Source organism: Erythrolamprus reginae, chromosome 2 (assembly GCF_031021105.1).
Source record: "Erythrolamprus reginae isolate rEryReg1 chromosome 2, rEryReg1.hap1, whole genome shotgun sequence".
Lineage (NCBI taxonomy): Eukaryota > Metazoa > Chordata > Lepidosauria > Squamata > Dipsadidae > Erythrolamprus > Erythrolamprus reginae.
The window spans coordinates 44875815-44895294 of record NC_091951.1 but is presented as its reverse complement, the minus strand read 5'-3'; the positions used below and the strand labels follow the sequence as shown (position 1 = coordinate 44895294).

Genomic DNA, 19480 nt, shown 5'->3' with positions numbered 1-19480 from the left:
TGTCGTCATCGGCAAGTGTCCTTTGGGGCCCGGCGGGAGGGCACTGGCGGTGGGAGCGGGGGGGGCCGCGGCTGCAGCGGCACAGGCAGTCGCGGGGAGATGGCGGGGGGAGCGGGGGGCGGCTAAAGCGGCCCCGGGCACCGTTCCCTGTACGCTTTTCCAGGGGCGCGCAGGGAGCCGCGGCCACCCGCCCGCCTACCGGATTTCCCTCCGCGCGGCTGGGGAGGTGGATTCGCCGCCCCCGCCAGCCCGATCTCCCTCCAGTGGCTGGTGACGTAGTTCTACCGCCCTCGCCAGCCTGATCTCCCTCCGTGGGGGGGTGGGGGGCGACGAACCGACGACCGGGGGCTGTCCGTCCGTGTTGGGTGGTGCAGGGCAGGCACAGGCAGCCCCAGGGGAGAACAAGGGAGGGAGAGAAAGGAAAGAGAGAGTAAGGGAGGGAGAGAAAATTGAATGAAGGAGGGAGAGAAAGAAAGAGTAAGAAGCAGAAAGGATAGAGAAAAAGGAAGAGAAAGGGAGGGGGAGAAAGGAAAGAGGGAGGAAGGGGGGGAGAGAAAATTGAATGCAGGAGGGAGAGAAAGAAAGAGTAAGAAGTAGAAAGGATAGAGATAAAGGAAGAGAAAGAGGGGGAGAAAGGAAAGAGGGAGGGAGGCGGGAGAGAAAATTGAATGAAGGAGGGAGAGAAAGAAAGAGTAAGAAGTAGAAAGGATAGAGAAAAAGGAAGAGAAAGGGAGGGAGAGAAAGGAAAGAGGGAGGAAGGGGGGGAGAGAAAATTGAATGAAGGAGGGAGAGAAAGAAAGAGTAAGAAGTAGAAAGGATAGAGAAAAAGGAAGAGAAAGGGAGGGAGAGAAAGGAAAGAGAGAGAAAGGGAGAGAAAGGGAGGGAGAGAAAATTGAATGAAGGAGGGAGAGAAAGAAAGAGTAAGAAGTAGAAAGGATAGAGAAAAAGGAAGAGAAAGGGAGGGGGAGAAAGGAAAGAGGGAGGAAGGGGGAGAGAAAGAAGATATGAAGGAGGGAGAAAAAGAAAGAGAGATAGGAAGGAAAGAGGGAGAGAAAGGAATGAGAGAGACAGGGAGGGAGAGAAAGGGAATGAAAGAGGGAGAAGGGGTGAGAGATAGAAAGGATAGACAGAAAGGGAGAGAAAGGAAAGAGAGAAAGGGAGGGAGAGGAAGGAAAGAGATGAGAGAGGAAGGAGGAGACAGAAAGAGAGGAAGGAAGGAAGAGAGAAAGAAAGAGGGATGGAGAGAGAAAGGAAGGAAGAGAGAGAAAGAGGGAGGGAGAGAGAAATAGAGCGAAAGGGAGGAAGAGAGATTTTTTTTGTCCAAACTTTTTTTAGCGCCCCCCCCATGTTCCCCAGGATTTTGAAAATATGAAAAATGTGCCGCGGCTCCAAAAAGGTTGGGAAACACTGCTGTATGTGTATACAGTATATTTTTCCCGCCTTGTGTTTACGCCCAGAAATGGTACATCTTGGCTTCCGTAGCTCCGCCCATCAACCTCGGAGCGAGCTGCTTTCCCAGCCTCCCCTGCGCTTGCGTGCGTCTCTCCCTCCCCCCCTTGCCTCCATTCCGCCTCCTACTCGAACCCCTTCACTCCCCCCCACCGCACACAGACGCTCCGATCTTGGCCGCTCACCCGCCTTCGGAGAGAAGCGGAAGCCCCTCCCCTCCCGGCGTGAGGTTTTGTTCATTCCTCCTCCGGCCGCGTGCGCGGTGACTTCCGACCAGTAACCCCTCCTCCCCCCCTCCCCCGCGTCCCCGGCTCGGTCTCCCTTTCCTTCTTCTCTGTTTCGGTTTCTGACTAACGGTCTCCCCTCGGATCCCGACGGGAGTACAGCAGAGCCGGCTTGGCGGAGCCAGGCCTGCGCCGGGGGGGAGGGGGTGAAAGCGATGTCAGGTGGAGACTCGGCAAAAAACCAAGTTTGCTTAAAAAAAATTCTGGCTCCTAAATTTTTTGGCTGGCTCCTAGATTCTGAACAACTTTGTCGACCCCTGCTCTAAAGTGTGCAATAGGGTTGATATTTCTGGAGGGGTCTGTAATATGGTAAATGATTTAGCTTTACTAGATAAATGGTCAAAGCAATGGAAACTGCAGTTTAATATTTCCAAATGTAAAATAATGCACTTGGGGAAAAGGAATCCTCAATCTGAGTATTGCATTGGCAGTTCTGTGTTAGCAAAAACTTCAGAAGAGAAGGATTTAGGGGTAGTGATTTCTGACAGTCTCAAAATGGGTGAGCAGTGTGGTCGGGCGGTAGGAAAAGCAAGTAGGATGGCAGAAAAAGACCTCATGGTCCATCTAGTCTGCCCTTATACTATTTTCTGTATTTTATCTTAGGAGGGATATATGTTTATCCCAGACATGTTTAAATTCAGTTACCGTGAATTTACCAACCATGTCTGCTGGAAGTTTGTTCCAAGGATCTACTACTCTTTCAGTAAAATAATATTTTCTCACGTTGCTTTTGATCTTTCCCCCAACTAACTTCAGATTGTGTCCCCTTGTTCTTGTGTTCACTTTCCTATTAAAAACACTTCCCTCCTGGACCTTATTTAACCCTTTGACATATTTTAATGTTTCAATCAAGTCCCCCCTTTTCCTTCTGTCCTCCAGACTATACAGATTGAATTCATTAAGTATTTCCTGATACGTTTTATGCTCAAGACCTTCCACCATTCTTGTAGTCCGTCTTTGGACCCGTTCAATTTTGTCAATATCTTTTTGTAGGTGAGGTCTCCAGAACTGAACACAGTATTCCAAATGTGGTCTCACCAGCGCTCTATATAAGGGGATCACAATCTCCCTCTTCCTGCTTGTTATACCTCTAGCTATGCAGCCAAGCATCCTACTTGCTTTCCCTACCGCCTGACTGCACTGTTCTGGAAAACATGAAAACTGTTTTTCCCCCTCTTTTCGGATTGTTTGGTTTTATCTCAAGAAGGCTGATATATATCCAGCTATGAACATTATGTTAATTGCAGTTTTTAAGAAGGTTATCTCTTCCCTCTAGCCTGCCTGTGGTGGTATGTGCTTTTTTGGGGCAAAGCTGGTGTTTGGACCACGTTTTGTGGTCATGAATAAATAATGCGTAGTGTTTATGTAGCTTTTTATTTTTAGTATTTTCAACCTCGCGGGTATATTATCTCAGCCATACAGTACTACACAAAATCTTCTTCTAGAGGTCGGTCGTTCTCAGGGGTGAAACGCTCCCGGTTCGCTCGTGCCTATCGGTCATCGGAGAACCAGTCGTGAAGGCAGTGTGAGGCTCTGTCCACTCACCCGGACATCACCATTTAGGTTCTTTTACCTTCTGCACATGCACAGAATGCTTTGCACATGTGCAGAGATTAAAAGAACCCAAATGGCGGCAGGTGGGCAGAGCTTCGTGCTGCCTTCGCGACTGGCTCTCCGATGATTGACAGGCACGAGCTCAGCCCGGTCGTTCTTCCACGCTGCTCATTTATCTCACCCAAATCAGGTTAAAGAAGAGGTGCACTAAGTCTTCGACTTATAACCATTTGTTTAGCAACTATTGGAAGTTACAGCGACACTCTAAAGCATAACTTACAGGTGCAGAAGTTGGTGATAAATTAATGGCTTGCCACACCGTCTATAGAAGGCCTGATGTTTATGGGAACTTGGGAGGGGTGATTTTCATGAGGGAGCGGATGCAGCCACAAAGTATTTTTTCTTTTTTTAATATATTTATTAAAAACAGGGTACAGAAAAATAAAGGGAATAGTGGTCCCTCGACCATCGCGAGGGTTCCGTTCCTGGACCCCAAGCGATGATCGATTTTTCGCGAAGTAGCGGTGCGCAGATGGTGTTTTTACTTCCACCGCCGCCCGCCCTTCGCCCGCCCACCCCGTTGCTCGCGCCTGGGGCTTCCCCGCGCGCGTGCCGCCCGCCCGCCCACGCCGTTGCTGGGGCCGCTTCCCAGCTGGGAAGCGGAGCTGGGATGTCCCCAAGCACACGCGCACCGCCCGCCCGCCCACGCTGTTGCTGGGGCCGCTTCCCAGCTGGGAAGCGGAGCTGGGGTTTCCCCAAGCGCGCGCGCACCGCCCGCCCACGCTGTTGCTGGGGCCGCTTCCCAGCTGGGAAGCGGAGCTGGGGTTTCCCCAAGTGCACGCGCACCGCCCGCCCGCCCACTCTGTTGCTGGGGCCGCTTCCCAGCTGGGAAGCGGAGCTGGGGTGTCCCCGTGCGTGCCGCCCGCCCGCCCACGCCGTTGCTCGCGCCGCCGTACCGGGGCAAGAGGGGGAAGACCCATGGAAGCCGCCCAGCAGCTTATCTGCCCGGCGGGAAACTCCACCATCTACGCATGCGTGGCCATAGAAAAAAAGGCACGCATGCGCAGATGGTGGAGTTTACTTCCGGGTTGAAAACTAGCGATATAGCCCTTTCGCGATGCTCGAGGACGCGAAACTCGAGGGTTCACTGTATATATAAAGTACATTCTAGCAATTATAGTTTACTTATATAGCATGCGTGATTGGGGAAGGAGAGGGAAAGAAAGGGAAAGGGATTTAGAAAGAAGGGAAAGAAATACAAGAGGAGGATGAATAGAAAAATAAAGCAAGGAAAGAGTAGTAAGAAGAGTGGGGGGGGGGCAGCGTTAGAGCTGGGGCTTCTATGTTTTGCGGCCTGTGGTTTAAGCATATAGGAGGTATAGATTTTCCTGAAGTTTTATCCATATGTATTTGACATAGTTGCTAGTGCCATCATTTATCAGTGATTTATAAATTTATTCATTCAGTTTCTTTGTAGTTCAAAATTTGTGTCGATCGATGTTTACATTTTATCATTTCAATTTGGTATTATGATTCATGTCGTTGTTTACTGGTTTTACACGTTGTTTTAGTTGGACATTTTTCTTGATGTGTAATTTTTAAATAATTTCTTTTTTTTAACCAAAGTATTTTTTCGATTGGTTCAAGGCCATCCTATGCCCACCCACCTGGGCGGAAGCGGAGGAAAGACTTGCCATGCTAGAACAATCTGAGTGGGCAATGTGACAAGTTTGTGGGTGGGAGACAAGGAATGTGAACTTTCAACTGGGTGGGAAACTCAGATTTAGGGTTCCCTGTGTAGCTCCGGAAATAAATTGGAACTTGAGGAGTATTTTGACTCAGAATCTGATTTAGTTTGGATGTTACCTGGGACTTTGACACAGCTAGTCCTCATACTTACAGTACGACTATTCTCACAATCGACTATTCTCACAGTCACATGTTCTAAATTTGGGCACTTGGCAACTGGCATGGATTTGCAACAGTTGCAGGATCGTGTGATTGACAAATACACTCAATTCATATTCCTGAGTTTTGGAGTAGATCAGGGATATCAAACCAAGGGCCCCTGTGGGCTGGGTCCATCACTTGCAGGCCACGCCTGCGCCAACACCGGGAGAAAAATCGTGAAACATCACGTGACAGCAATGTCTGACACTCATGGAGTAGATAGAAGGCCCAAGAGCTTTTTGAATGAAATTTAGTGGTGAAAAAAATAAGGTTCTACATTTAGGCAGGAAAAAAAAAATGCACAGGTTCAGTATATGTGATATATTGCTCAACAGTAGTAACAGTGAGAGGGATCTTGGAGTCCTAGTGGACAAGCATTGAAATATGAGCCAGCAATGTACAGCAGCTGCCAAAAAAGCCAACACAGTTCTAGGCTCCATTAACAGAGGGATAGAATCAAGATCACGCGAAGTGTTAATACCACTATATAATGCCTTGGTAAGGCCACACTTGAAAGACTGCATCCAGTTTTGATCACGATGCAAAAAGGGAGATAATAATAATAATAATAATAATAATAATAATAATAATAATAATAACAACAACAACAACAACAACAACACACCAGACATTGTGATCGTGGAGAAAAAGAAAGTATGGATCATCGACATCGCAATCCCAGGAGACAGCAGAATTGAGGAGAAGCAGCTAGAGAAATTAGTGAAATACGAAGATCTAAAAATCGAACTGCAACGACTCTGGCATAAGCCAGTGAAAGTGGTCCCAGTGGTACTTGGCACGCTGGGCGCAGTACCAAAGGATCTCAGCGGACATTTGAAAACCATCGGAATTGACAAAATCTCCATCTGTCAATTGCTTTACTGGGATCGGCAAACATAATTCGCCGCTACATCACGCAGTCCTAGGTGCTTGGGAAGCGCCCGACTGGTGATGAAATACGAAATCCAGCATAGTGATCTCGTTTGCTGTGTTGTACTGACATAATAATAATTTATTAGACTTGCAGACTTGAAAACTCAGGGCGGCTCACAAAACAATAAAACAACACAGAACAAATCTAATAGTTAAAACTGTAACTAAAACCCCTTTATCTTAAAAATAATCGATACACCACAATCATACCCCCTCATAACTTTAGTGGTCAGAAAAGGGGTTACGTTAGTTACCCCCTACCTGGCGACATGGATAGGTGCTAGCCACAATAAATTATTTCCAAAGATTCAAGGTCATCCTTTGTTCAGCACCCGCTGGAAGTACAGGGGAGGATTGTGGATGTTGAGAGAACTGGAGTGGTCCACATGATGAACAATGTGATGTGTGGGGATGAGGGATGAACCTTAACTTGGGTGGAGAACTGTAGGAAAAGTTAGTATCAGGTTGACTACAGTTCGTATCCAACTTGGCTCTGTTAATCAATTGGAATTTGGATTTGGACTTATTGGATTTGTATGCCGCCCCTCTCCGCAGACTCGGGGCGGCTAACAACAATGATAAAAACAGCATGTAGAAATCCAATTAATAAAACAACTAAAAACCCTTATAATAAAACCAAACATACACACAAACATACCATGCATAACTTGTAATGGCCTAGGGGGAAGGAATATCTTAACTCCCCCATGCCTGGCGGCATAAATGAGTCTTGAGTAGTTTACGAAAGACAGGGAGGGTGGGGGCAGTTCTAATCTCTGGGGGGAGTTGATTCCAGAGGGCCGGGGCCACCACAGAGAAGGCTCTTCCCCTGTGGCCCACCAAACGACATTGTTTAGTCGACGGAACCTGGAGAAGGCCAACTCTGTGGGACCTTATCGGTCGCTGGGATTCGTGCGGTATCAGGCGGTTCCGGAGGTAATCTGAAGAAGGCCAAGGTTTATTTCTCGGATGTTAATTGGAATACTGACACTACCGGTTCGCCATACCGGGCTGAACTGGTATAAACCCACCACTGATTTAACTGCTATTAAGAAAATAAGCAAGCCTTCTTTATCTTGGAAAAGGCGCCCCACCCAGCTGTGTGCATTTCCTCAAAATTCTTGGCGTTTTTTATCGTTCTTGTTTCATCTGAACATTACGTGGGCTCACTATTTAGTATTAAAACATCCTGCCAGTGCCTGACAGATTGGCTGAAAACAATTTAATTCTGCTCGACTATTAACAGTTGGTTGGCATTTGTTTGATTTTTACTAATATGGTGTCTAACACAACATTTAACGGAGCCTAATGCATGTTAAACACATTATAAATAAAGAGCTGCAGCAGAGGAAAGGATGAGAAGGAAGCAGGGAAGGGAAGAGAGGCTCGGGCACACCTGCTTGCTGAGTTCTGTTTCTGGAGACGTGGTGGGTATCAGCAGAGAGGATCTGGAAAAGCATCGTAGTATATTTGGAGCAGTTTTGTGCTCACCAAAGTTCCCAAAGGAAGCGGTGGAAGTGATGTGCCGGTGCCTGGAGGCTGTTGGGGTCTGGATGGGTGTCAACAGGCTCAAACTCAACCCTGACAAGATGGAGTGGCTGTGGGTCTTGCTTCCCAAGGACAATTCCATCTGTCCATCCATTATCTTGGGGGGAATTATTGACCCCTTCAGAGAGGGTTTGCAATTTGGGCGTCCTCCTTGATCCACAGCTAACATTAGAACATCATCTTTCGGATGTGGCAAGGGGGGCGTTTGCCCAGGTTCGCCTGGTGCATCAGTTGCGGCCCCATTTGGACCGGGACTCACTGCTCACAGTCACTCATGCCCTCATCACCTCGAGGTTCGACTACTGTAACGCTCTCTACATGGGGCTACTTTTCAAAAGTGTTCGGAAACTTCAGAGCGTGCAGAATGCGGCTGTGAGAGCAATCATGGGCTTCCCAAGGTATGCCCATGTTTCATCAACTCTCCACATCCTGCACTAGTTGCCGATCATTCACAATTCAAAGTGTTGGTTATGACCTATAAAGCCCCACATGGCATCGGACGAGAATACCTTCGGGACCGCCTTCTGCCACACGAATCCCAGCAACCGATTAGGTCCCACAGAGTTGGACTTCTCTGGGTCCTGTTGACTAAGCAATGCCATCTGGCGGGACCAAGGAGAAGAGCCTTTTCTGTGGCGGCCCCGGCCCTCTGGAATCAGCTCCCCCCGGAGATTAGAACTGCCCCCACCCTCCTAAAAACCCACCTATGTCACCAGGTATGGGGAAGTTGACATGCCCCTTAGCTACTACGATTTATGTATGGTTTGCTTGAATTATGATAAGGGTTTTATTCTGTTTTTAATATTGGATTTGTACATTGTGTATTATGTTGTGAACTGCTCCAAAGCAGTCCTCGGAGAGGGGCGGCATACAAATCTAAATAATAAATAAATAAATAAATCTTTGGAGAAGGGCGGCATACAAATCTAATTAATTATTATTATTTATTATTATTATTAATAAGCTTTAAACTATGGCACCAACAGCTGATGGGCATTTGGCTTCTGGGCTAGGAATAGATTCTCCCTTAAACTGCTAGATTGCTGAGTTTCTTATTTGCCTTTTAAAAAGCTGAGTCAGGAAGCTGCTGTGCTTATAACAGGAGCATCACCTTGCTAGCACCATGGCATTTGAGACTAAAGCAGATAATATGCCAAAGGTTCACCTTCACGGGGCTAAGAAATGACAAATAATTCAAGAACCTTAGTCCCTTAGATGCTGCATAGGGCTCATCTAGGGACTTCCTGGTTTTAGGTTGACGGTATAAATAGACATTTGCAACTTTTAATTTAATTTAATTTATTTGATTTATATGCTACCCAATCCCATGGGACTCAGGGATATATGCATAAAGCTTTAAACCAAGCTATATACCATCAGTTAATAGCTATATTTTAAAAATAAGGAGGGGAGTGGGGTGAATGGATATTGAAGGAAGTTTTAAGAAGCAAAATGGGTGCCTTAAGTCTTTGGACTCATTTTGCTCCTTAATAATGCAACTCCTGTCTCCCCTACCCAAATCCACACAGACAAAAAAGCCAAAATCTGCATTTAAATGGTGTTTTGAACTGTTAGATGGGCAGGACTTGGGGCAAAACAAGTGTTAGTTTGGTTGTGATCAACCAAAAAATACAGTCTCTGCATTTTTCACCCTTGCTCAAATCCTGTTAAAAATAAAATCAGTAGTACACTTTTAATTTATACTTCTGGGACATATTTTGATATGTTAGGGATGAAAATGAAGAATTATACCTACCTGGAGGAGGGGTAACTAAGGATTAACAGTTCGCAGTTTAAAAATTAGACACTGTCCACTGAGAAGCTACTTAATTGGTTTACGTCATCCATGTGGGATTGCTGTCTATAATAAACTGTATTCCCAAATATGAGTGGGGTGGTGGTGGGGGGAAGCTTTGAAGTTCTCAGGCCATTTTTTCATTGCCAGCAGCCATTTATCTTTCTCTGGCTGAAGCACAGGAGTTTGAGGGATGGTAAGGACCATTAAGATACATTTCTGTTGTGCAGCTGGTTCCCAAGACCCTGTGGGCCATTGGACCCGATGACGCTGAAGGTCCCTTCAAACTCTATGATTCTATGACTCTATGATTCTATCCCCTGGCGATAAGGTTGTACCGGTAATTCAGGGGAGCGTAGAGATTGAGAACAAAGCTGTCCATGGGAGGTCATTTGGCATACAAATACAGCATATAGGGGAGGGGTTCTTGGTGCATGCCTGTTTTCTTGCAGTCGTTTTGTTACCCAAACTAGGCAACATCACCAGTGCTAATGAAGAGGAATGTTTGCTGTCAGTTTATATTCTGGTGTCTTGTCTGTCTGTCTGTATGGGTGGGTGCGAAAAACAGCACAATGGGCAAACCGGAAGTCAGTTTTCCCGAACTTCCTGTTTGGCTGTTTTTTCACTGTCTCAGGCTTCAGTGAGGCCTGTGACCATGCGCGGGGGATTGTGTGCATGTGTAGGAGAAGCACAGGGCATTCACACGCATGCACGCACACCCTTTTGGCAAACGAACCAAAAAAGGTTCGCCATCACTGATGTAGACCTTAGAAACATAGAAGATTGACGGCAGAAAAAGACCTCACGGTCCATCTAGTCTGCCCTTATACTATTTCTTGTATTTTATCTTAGGATGGATATATGTTTATCCCAAGCATGTTTAAATTCAATCACTATGGATTTACCAACCACATCTGCTGGAAGTTTGTTCCAAGCATCTACTACTCTTTCAGTCAAATAATATTTTCTCACGTTGCTTCTGATCTTTCCCCAGCTAACCTCAGATTGTGTCCCCTTGTTCTTCTGTTCACTTTCCTATGTAACACACTTCTCTCCTGAACCCTTTAACTTATTTAAATGTTTCCATCATGTCCCCCCTTTCCCTTCTGTCCTCCAGACTATACAGATTGAGTTCATGAGGTCTCTCCTGATAAGTTTTATGCTTAAGACCTTCCACCATTTTGTAGCTCGTCTTTGGACCCGTTTAGTGTGGTCTCACCAGCGTTCCATACAGCGGGATCACTATTATTATTATTATTATTATTATTATTATTATTATTATTATTATGTCAATACAACACAGCAAATGAGATCACTATGTTGAATTTCGTATTTCATCACCAGTCGGGCACTTCCCAAGCACCTAGGACTGCGTGATGTAGCGGCGAATTATGTTTGCCAATCCCAGTAAAGCGGCCAGCAGCCTTTTGCAATTGATGGAGATTTTGTCAATTCCGATGGTTTTCAAATGTCCACTGAGATCCTTTGGCACTGCGCCCAGTGTGCCAAGTACCGCTGGGATCACTTTCACTGGCTTATGCCAGAGTTGTTGCAGCTCGATTTTTAGATCTTCATATTTCACGAATTTCTCTGGCTGCTTCTCAATTTTGTTGTCTCCTGGGATTGTGATTATTATTATTATTATTACCGGTATTATTATTGTTATTATTATTGTTGTTGTTATTATTATTATTATTATTATTATTATTATTATTATTATTATTATTATTATTTAGACTTGTATGCCTCCCCTCTCCGAAGACTTGGGGCGGCTCACACAACAATCTCCCTCTTCCTGCTTGTTATACCTCTAGCTATGCAGCCAAGCATTTTATTCGATTTCCCTACCGCCTGACTGCACTGTTCACCCATTTTGGGACTGTCAGAAATCACTACTCCTAAATCCTTTTCTGCTGAAGATTTTGCTAACACATCTGTTCCTTTCCTTTCTCTTCTAGGGGAGTGGCAGTGGGTCAGCGAGAGTCCCTCTTTGCATCCTCCCTGCCAAGATGCTGTGAGTTTCTATTCTCAGTACGGCCGCAACACCAAGTTCGTAGAGACGCCCCGGGGGAAGACATTCCGGGACCTCCACAGGGACCACTTGAAGCGGCTAGAGTGGCAGGGTCAGCCTCACCCTCAGCTCTCCGTCAAAGGTGAGCAGGGCAGTCACTACCACTTTGTGCTGCCTTCCTTCTTCCACCTCCTGGAAAGCTTGCATCGCGAAGGAAGGGAGTTTGCGGTCATCTTTCGTACCTTCGGCACAGACCTGCCTTGTGTCCTTCGGGCGGTGAGCTGTACCCTGGAGGGGCAGCACCCCTGCTTCCCTGCCTTGGGAAAAACCTCGGTGAGTGAGCAAACAAAATCTCCCCTTTGCCTAATGTTTCCTGACTGTTAGAACAATTAACCAGTGGAACAGCTTGCCTCCAGACAATGTTCCCTCTAACTTTTTTTCGGTGTGGGCAGAAAAGTATAGTGTCTGAGCGGCAGTCCCTTTGGGACTGGGCCGCATAGAAGTACAAAATGGTGGAAGGTCTTAAGCATAAAACTTATCAGGAGAGACCTCATGAACTCAATCTGTATAGTCTGGAGGACAGAAGGGAAAGGGGGGACATGATGGAAACATTTAAATAAGTTAAAGGGTTCAGGAGAGAAGTGTGTTACATAGGAAAGTGAACAGAAGAACAAGGGGACACAATCTGAGGTTAGCTGGGGAAAGATCAGAAGCAACGTGAGAAAATAAGTAAGTAAGTAAGTAAGTAAGTAAGTAAGTAAGTAAGTAAGTAAGTAAATAAATAAATAAATAAATCCCTTCTTTTTTATTGAAAGAAATTAATAATAACACAAAACCAAAATCTATTACTATTATTACTACCTTCAGCTGTGGCGAGGGGGGTGTTCGCCCAGGTTCGCCTGGTGCACCAGTTGCGGCCCTATTTGGACCGGGACTCACTGGTCACAGTCACTCATGCCCTCATCACCTCGAGGCTCGACTACTGTAACGCTCTCTACATGGGGCTACCTTTGAAAAGTGTTCGGAAACTTCAGATTGTGCAGAATGCAGCTGCGAGAGCTATCATGGGCCTTCCTAAATATGCCCATGTCACACCAACACTCCGCAGTCTGCATTGGTTGTTAGCAAAAACTTCAGAAGAGAAGGATTTAGGGGTAGTGATTTCTGACAGTCTCAAAATGGGTGAGCAGTGTGGTCGGGCGGTAGGAAAAGCAAGTAGGATGCTTGGCTGCATAGCTAGAGGTATAACAAGCAGGAAGAGGGAGATTGTGATCCCCTTATATAGAGCACTGGTGAGACCACATTTGGAATACTGTGTTCAGTTCTGGAGACCTCACCTACAAAAAGATATTGACAAAATTGAACGGGTCCAAAGACGGGCTACAAGAATGGTGGAAGGTCTTAAGTATAAAACGTATCAGGAAAGACTTAATGAACTCAATCTGTATAGTCTGGAGGACAGAAGGAAAAGGGGGGACATGATTGAAACATTTAAATATGTTAAAGGGTTAAATAAGGTTCAGGAGGGAAGTGTTTTTAATAGGAAAGTGAACACAAGAACAAGGGGACACAATCTGAAGTTAGTTGGGGGAAAGATCAAAGGCAACATGAGAAAATATTATTTTACTGAAAGAGTAGTAGATCCTTGGAACAAACTTCCAGCAGACGTGGTTGGTAAATCCACAGTAACTGAATTTAAACATGCCTGGGATAAACATATATCCATTGTAAGATAAAATACAGGAAATAGTATAAAGGCAGACTAGATGGACCATGAGGTCTTTTTCTGCCGTCAGTCTTCTATGTTTCTATGTTTCTATTGGTTTCTGTTCACAATTCAAAGTGTTGGTTATGACCTATAAAGCCCTTCATGGCATCGGACCAGAATATCTCCGGGACAGTCTTCTGCCGCACGAATCCCAGCGACCAGTTAGGTCCCACAGAGTTGGCCTTCTCCGGGTCCCGTCGACTAAACAATGTCGTTTGGCGGGCCCCAGGGGAAGAGCCTTCTCTGTGGCGGCCCCGACCCTCTGGAACCAACTCCCCCCAGATATCAGAGTTGCTCCCACCCTCCTTGCCTTTCGTAAGCTCCTTAAAACCCACCTCTGTCGTCAGGCATCGGGGAATTGAGATATTCCCTTCCCCCTAGGCTTATAAAAATTTATGCATGGTATGTCTGTATGTATGATTGGTTTCTTAAATTGGGGTTTTTTACATTACTTTTAATATTAGATTAGTTCATATTGTCTTTTTACTGTTGTTAGCTGCCCCGAGTCTACGGAGACGGGCGGCATAGAAATCTAATTAATAAATAAAATAAATAAATAAATATCAAAACAATATTTATTTATTAGATTTGTATGCCGCCCCTCTCTGAGGACTCAATATATACAATATATGTATCTAAAAAATCCAATAATAATTGGAATAATAATAATAATAATAATAATAATAATAATAATAATAATAATATAATAATAATGCAGAAGCGTTCTGGTTGAGTGGGCGGAGCCTCCCACCGCCAGTATTACCGGTTCTAAGAACCAGGCTAAACTGGGAGTAACCCACCGCTGCTGCTTGGTCATTGTTAATTATAAACTGTACCACTTGCTGTAATCTATTTTCCTGCACTGCTGTTAAAAATCTTCGTAGCCATGTCAGTTAATGAGATTGGACGATAATGAGCATGCTGAAAACCATCATTACCTGCTTTTAGTACAGCGGTAATATGAGCCCTATTAAATGCTAGCGATAAAATTCCTCTATCAAATATCTCTTAATGTACACCCTTAGCCTTTATCCACTTAGAGAGAGGTGAGCTTTTCTGTTCCTTCTGGTCATATTTCTTAAATCCCCCTCTACTTTGATCATTTCAGCTTATTTGAGGCCGTCTAGGATTGGTGCTTTGAACAGTGTTTCTTCTATCTCTCCCTTGTTCTTTTTCACCGCAGTTGCCTATAGATCTCAGACTTGGAAAGATACGTTGCACCAAGAAAAAAGTGGCGCTGAGCCACGGAGCCGAGCAGCTCTCCAGCGACAAAGGGTGCAGGAAAATGTACGCCTATTTCAGCTCCCGGGAAGGCATCAGTGGTTTCCAGGACCACTTTGAGTGGTGAGAGACGTGCTTTCTTCTTCACCTATTTTTATTTACAGCGGTTGGCTTTTTTAGCAACAAATATGGGTAATCCTTTCTTACTGGCCGCCTTGTTTACCCGCGCTTTTAAATTTATTTTTTATTTTATATGTTATAAATTTATACTAAATGTAGTATAATTTTATACTAAAATTATTACCCTTTTACTTCCTGTAAAAGCAAATAATGTGTGCGTTTGGGGAAACCACAGGGAGGGTGGAGGCCCTGTTTCCTCCCAGGAGATTCCTAGAGAGGCCCCACGGAGGCTTCCCACCTTTTCTGGTCCTGTTTCTTCCCAGAAGATTCCTAGAGAGGACCCACGGAGGCTTCTCCCCACCCTTTTCCAGCCCTGTTTCCTCCCAGGAGATTCCTAGAGAGGCCCCATGGAGGCTTCTCCCCACCTTTTCCGGCCCTGTTTTCTCCCAGGAGATTCCTAGAGAGGCCCCACAGAGGCTTCTCTCCGCCTTTTCCGGCCCTGTTTCCTCCCAGGAGATTCCTAGAGAGGCCCCACGGAGGCTTCTCCCCACCCTTTTCCAGCCCTGTTTCCTCCCAGGAGATTCATAGAGAGGCCCCACGGAGGCTTCTCCCTGCCTTTTCCAGTTAGTTTTGGAGGCTTGGGTTCTTAAGTAGAAAATGGTTCTTGAGAAGAGGCAAAAAAACCTTGAACACCCGTTACTTATCTAGAAATGTTTGTAAGTAGAGGCATTCTTAGATAGAGGTACCACTGTATTTTCAGCCTGATGGAAGCCATTAATACTAAAATTATTACCCTTTTACTTCCTAGCTCCTAATGCTTTTTTTTTTTGCTGACGGACTGAATTGTGTCTCTTTTCCCTGGCATTTAATGGTCTTGCCTCAGCCAAGATACGTCCCAATCTGGTAGCCTTTAAATAAGTTTTACATTTTTTTTCCACGGACCATTCAATCTGCAGGGCACTGAGTTGGAGTAATTTAGTTAATCTTGCCCAGAAGGTATGCAATTTCTATTCAATCAAAAATCAAGCTAGGTCTCTTAAAGAGTAATTTTCCTGCCTTGTGCTCCTTTTAATTTATTGGTAGCCTTTAGTTCTCATTTGGGGAAAAAATTGGTATGGTACAATCTGAGACTAGCTTAGTCACCATATATATTTCTATTTCTAGCATACCTACCTACATATTTCTATTTTTATGATCTTCAGTATAGTGTTAAGCATCAGTTGTCCACTTGCAGTTTCAATAACAATAACAACAGAGTTGGATGGGACCTTGGAGGTCTTCTAGTCCAACCCCCTGCCTAGGCAGGAAACCCTACACTACTTCCGACAGATGATTATCCAACATCTTCTTAAAAACTTCCAGTGTTGGAGCATTCACAACTTCTGAGAGGGAGATTATGATCCCGCTATTTAGAGCACTGGTGAGACCACATTTGGAATACTGTGTTCAGTTCTGGAGACCTCACCTACAAAAAGATATTGACAAAATTGAACGGGTCCAAAGACGGGCTACAAAAATGGGTGGAAGGTCTTAAGCATAAAACATATCAGGAAAGACTTAATGAACTCAATCTGTATAGTCTGGAGGGTAGAAGGAAAAGGGGGGACATGATCAAAACATTTAAATATGTTAAAGGGTTAAATAAGGTCCAGGAGGGAAGTGTTTTTAATAGGAAAGTGAACACAAGAACAAGGGGACACAATCTGAAGTTAATTGGGGGAAAGATCAAAAGCAACATGAGAAAATATTATTTTACTGAAAGAGTAGTAGATCCTTGGAACAAACTTCCAGCAGACGTGGTTGGTACATCCACAGTAACTGAATTTAAACATGCCTGGGATAAACATATATCCATCCTAAGATAAAATACAGAAAATAGTATAAGGGCAGACTAGATGGAACATGGGGTCTTTTTCTGCCGTCAGACTTCTATGTTTCTATGTTTCTGGAGGCAAGCTGTCCCACTGATCAATTGTTCTAACTGTCAGGAAATTTCTCCTTAGTTCTAAGTTGTTTCTCTCCTTGTTTATTTTCCACCCATTGCTTCTTGTTCTACCTTCAGGTGCTTTGGAGAATAGCCTGACACCCTCTTCTTTGTGGCAGCCCCTGAGATATTGGAAGACTGCTATGATGTCTCCCCTGGTCCTTCTTTTCATTAAACTAGCCATGCCCAGTTCCTGCAACCGTTCTTCATATGTTTTAGCCTCTAGTCTCCTAGTCATATTTGTTTATTTATTTTCTTTTATTTATTTATTCACTTTTTATGCCGCCCTTCTGCTTAGACTCAGGGCAGCTTACAACATGTTAGCAATAGCCCTTTTTAACAGAGCCAGCATATTGCCCCCACAATCCGGGTCTCATTTTACCCACCTCGGAAGGATGAAAGGTTTGAGTCAACCTTGAGCCCGTGGTGAGATTTGAACCGCCGACCTGCAGGTCTAGCAGTCAGCTTTAGTGGCCTGTTGCTCTTCTCAGCACTCTTTCTAGAGTCTCAACATCCTTTTTGCATCGTGGCGACCAAAACTGAACGCAGTATTCCAAGTATGACCTTATAAAGTGGTATTAACGCTTCACATGATCTTGATTCTATCCCTCTGTTTACGCAGCCTAGAACTGTGTTGGCTTTTTTGGCAGCTGCTGCACACTGCTGGCTCATATTGTCCACTAGGGCTCCAAGATGCCTCTCACAGTTACTACTGTTGAGCAGTGTACCTCATATATTGTGGTACATTAGCGTCCACCAGGCCCTTTCTCATGCCTGACTTTTAAAATAGGGGTCGGCAACCTAAAACACTCAAAGAGCCACAAAGGTTCTAACCGGAAGCCCACTTTTCAATTCTGGAGCCAACTGGAAGTCCACTTACCCTACCACAGAGTCTCCCCCTAGCATGGCGTCCTTTTTCCACTGCTGATCGGACGTCCTGTTCCCCCACCATAGAGTCTCCTCCTAGCCCGGCATCCTTTTTCTTCTGCCTGTTTTGAAGCCCTATCAATTGTGGAGCCAAGTGGTAACAGGCAGCGAAGGGCTGCTGGCACTCCCGGTGTGCTCCCGGTGGCAGGCACGGGTGCACCTACATCTGGCATGCGCAGGCATGCACATCGGTATGAGATACGACTTCCTAAAAAAATGAATACAACAGATAAAATTTTATTAGGACCAGAAAGGAAATTTATTACTAAAATCTCCAGTAATCCCTCGCTACTTTGTGATTCATCTTTTGCGGATTCGCTACTTCACGAGTTTTCAAAGGGGGTTAAATCCATTAAATCCATTGAAAATTTTAAAGCCATTAAAAATTCATAAAAATTTTCTACATTACTCCTGTACTCTATTAAAGAAACTGATAGGATATCACATGTAGTTTCAGCTGAGAAACATTATAGAATGACTGTTTAATGCAAAAGGTGGGTTTTAAAAATCCAAATACTTGGTAAATACATTAAAAAATATCTTTCCTCTACTTCACGGAAATTAGTTTTTCACGGGTGGTCTTGCAACGCATCCCCCATGAAAAATGAGGGATCACTGTATACCTTTTTGTTAAATTATGAAAATTTAGAAGAAGTAGTAAAGGAAAACACGATTGCCTGGATGACAACTTTGCCTACACTATTCAACTAGAAGAATGAGAAAAGATCTGGAAAGTTAATTACAAATTAACAATTTCGGTTCCATACAGAGTGAATCAGTATAAGATGTTTTGCCGGTGCCACTATGCCTCGGCAACGTTAGCAAAAATTTACCCAAACCTGAAAAGTGACTGTTGGAAATGTGCAGATGCTGCAAAGTCCCTGTGGGGAACAGGGTCTTCAGAGGGACTCAGGGCAACCCAGACGCGTGGGGTCACTCACGAAACCGAATCCTAGAAAGAAAACTTGGACACATTTCTCTCTGGGTGAAATGACACAGTTTAGAGCTGTGCCCGCCCTTTTATTGGGGGAATATGCAAATTGGGCAAGGTTATACGTAAATGTCAAGTGGTATACAAACATCCAATAACATGACTCTAAGATATGACACAACTTCCGAGCCTTTCCTATCTACATATGGCACGTAACTAGCTTCTACTGAACAAATGTCTCTTATGGCCAATTTCCTGGGACCTTTGTTATGAATATGGTTATCTTCCTGTTTACCACAAAGCAAGGTCTTTTATTGCTGTTTTCGTCCAGTGTGCCCCCAGGAAATGTAAACATGCATCCTTTTATCACAGTTCTCATCCTGCTGGCACATTCTTGTTATTCGAGGAGAGCTGCCTTGAACTGCTTTATGGCCAGTCACTTCCAAGCAGATTTCACCAGAAATGCAGACTCACTTTGTGACCTACGTGCAATCCTGTTCCTGGCTAATGGAATAAAAGTGTATAAGACAGTTATGTTAGAAGTCCAGATATTGAATCCTATCCTAACATGATATGGCAGCCACAGAAATGTAAGTCACTACGTCTCTTTCTTTGCTGCAGGTGGGCTAAGAATAATTATTCCAGCCAAGGCGGAAAGCCCATTTGGGTTGACCCTCAAGACCCCGGAGTCCAGCATATCTGTATAGATGACAATATACGACTGACTGATTCAGACACCATTGTCCATCCTCAGGTATTGTTAAGCATTGCTCAAATCCCCCTCCCCTCTCTTGCTTTTTTTTTTTTTTTTTAAATAGAAGATTCTTTTGTGGGTGATTCACAGCTCTTAATTATAATTATAATTGCGCAAGCCCCTTTCGTCAATCCTGGGAAATCAGAGAAAATACCCAGGTGGCTTTGTGCACTAAGTGGAGCCTCGCTATTGTGATTCCTCCACTTTTATTCTGCCCTTAAGCAGAAAATCCCATCGTCTTGGCTACCTTT

At 44.7% G+C, this 19480-nt stretch overlaps 1 protein-coding gene across 3 annotated transcripts in view; it reads left to right on the top strand.

Moving 5' to 3' along the window:
- Positions 1-19480, top strand: part of LOC139160308 (uncharacterized) — a 57127-nt gene that overhangs the window by 29006 nt on the left and 8641 nt on the right. For all 3 annotated transcript variants that reach the window (XM_070738041.1, XM_070738040.1, XM_070738042.1), the window contains exons 3-5: positions 11472-11857; positions 14476-14636; positions 19097-19229. In XM_070738041.1, the coding sequence (XP_070594142.1) occupies positions 11472-11857; positions 14476-14636; positions 19097-19229 (680 nt within the window). The remainder of the gene's footprint in view (positions 1-11471; positions 11858-14475; positions 14637-19096; positions 19230-19480) is intronic.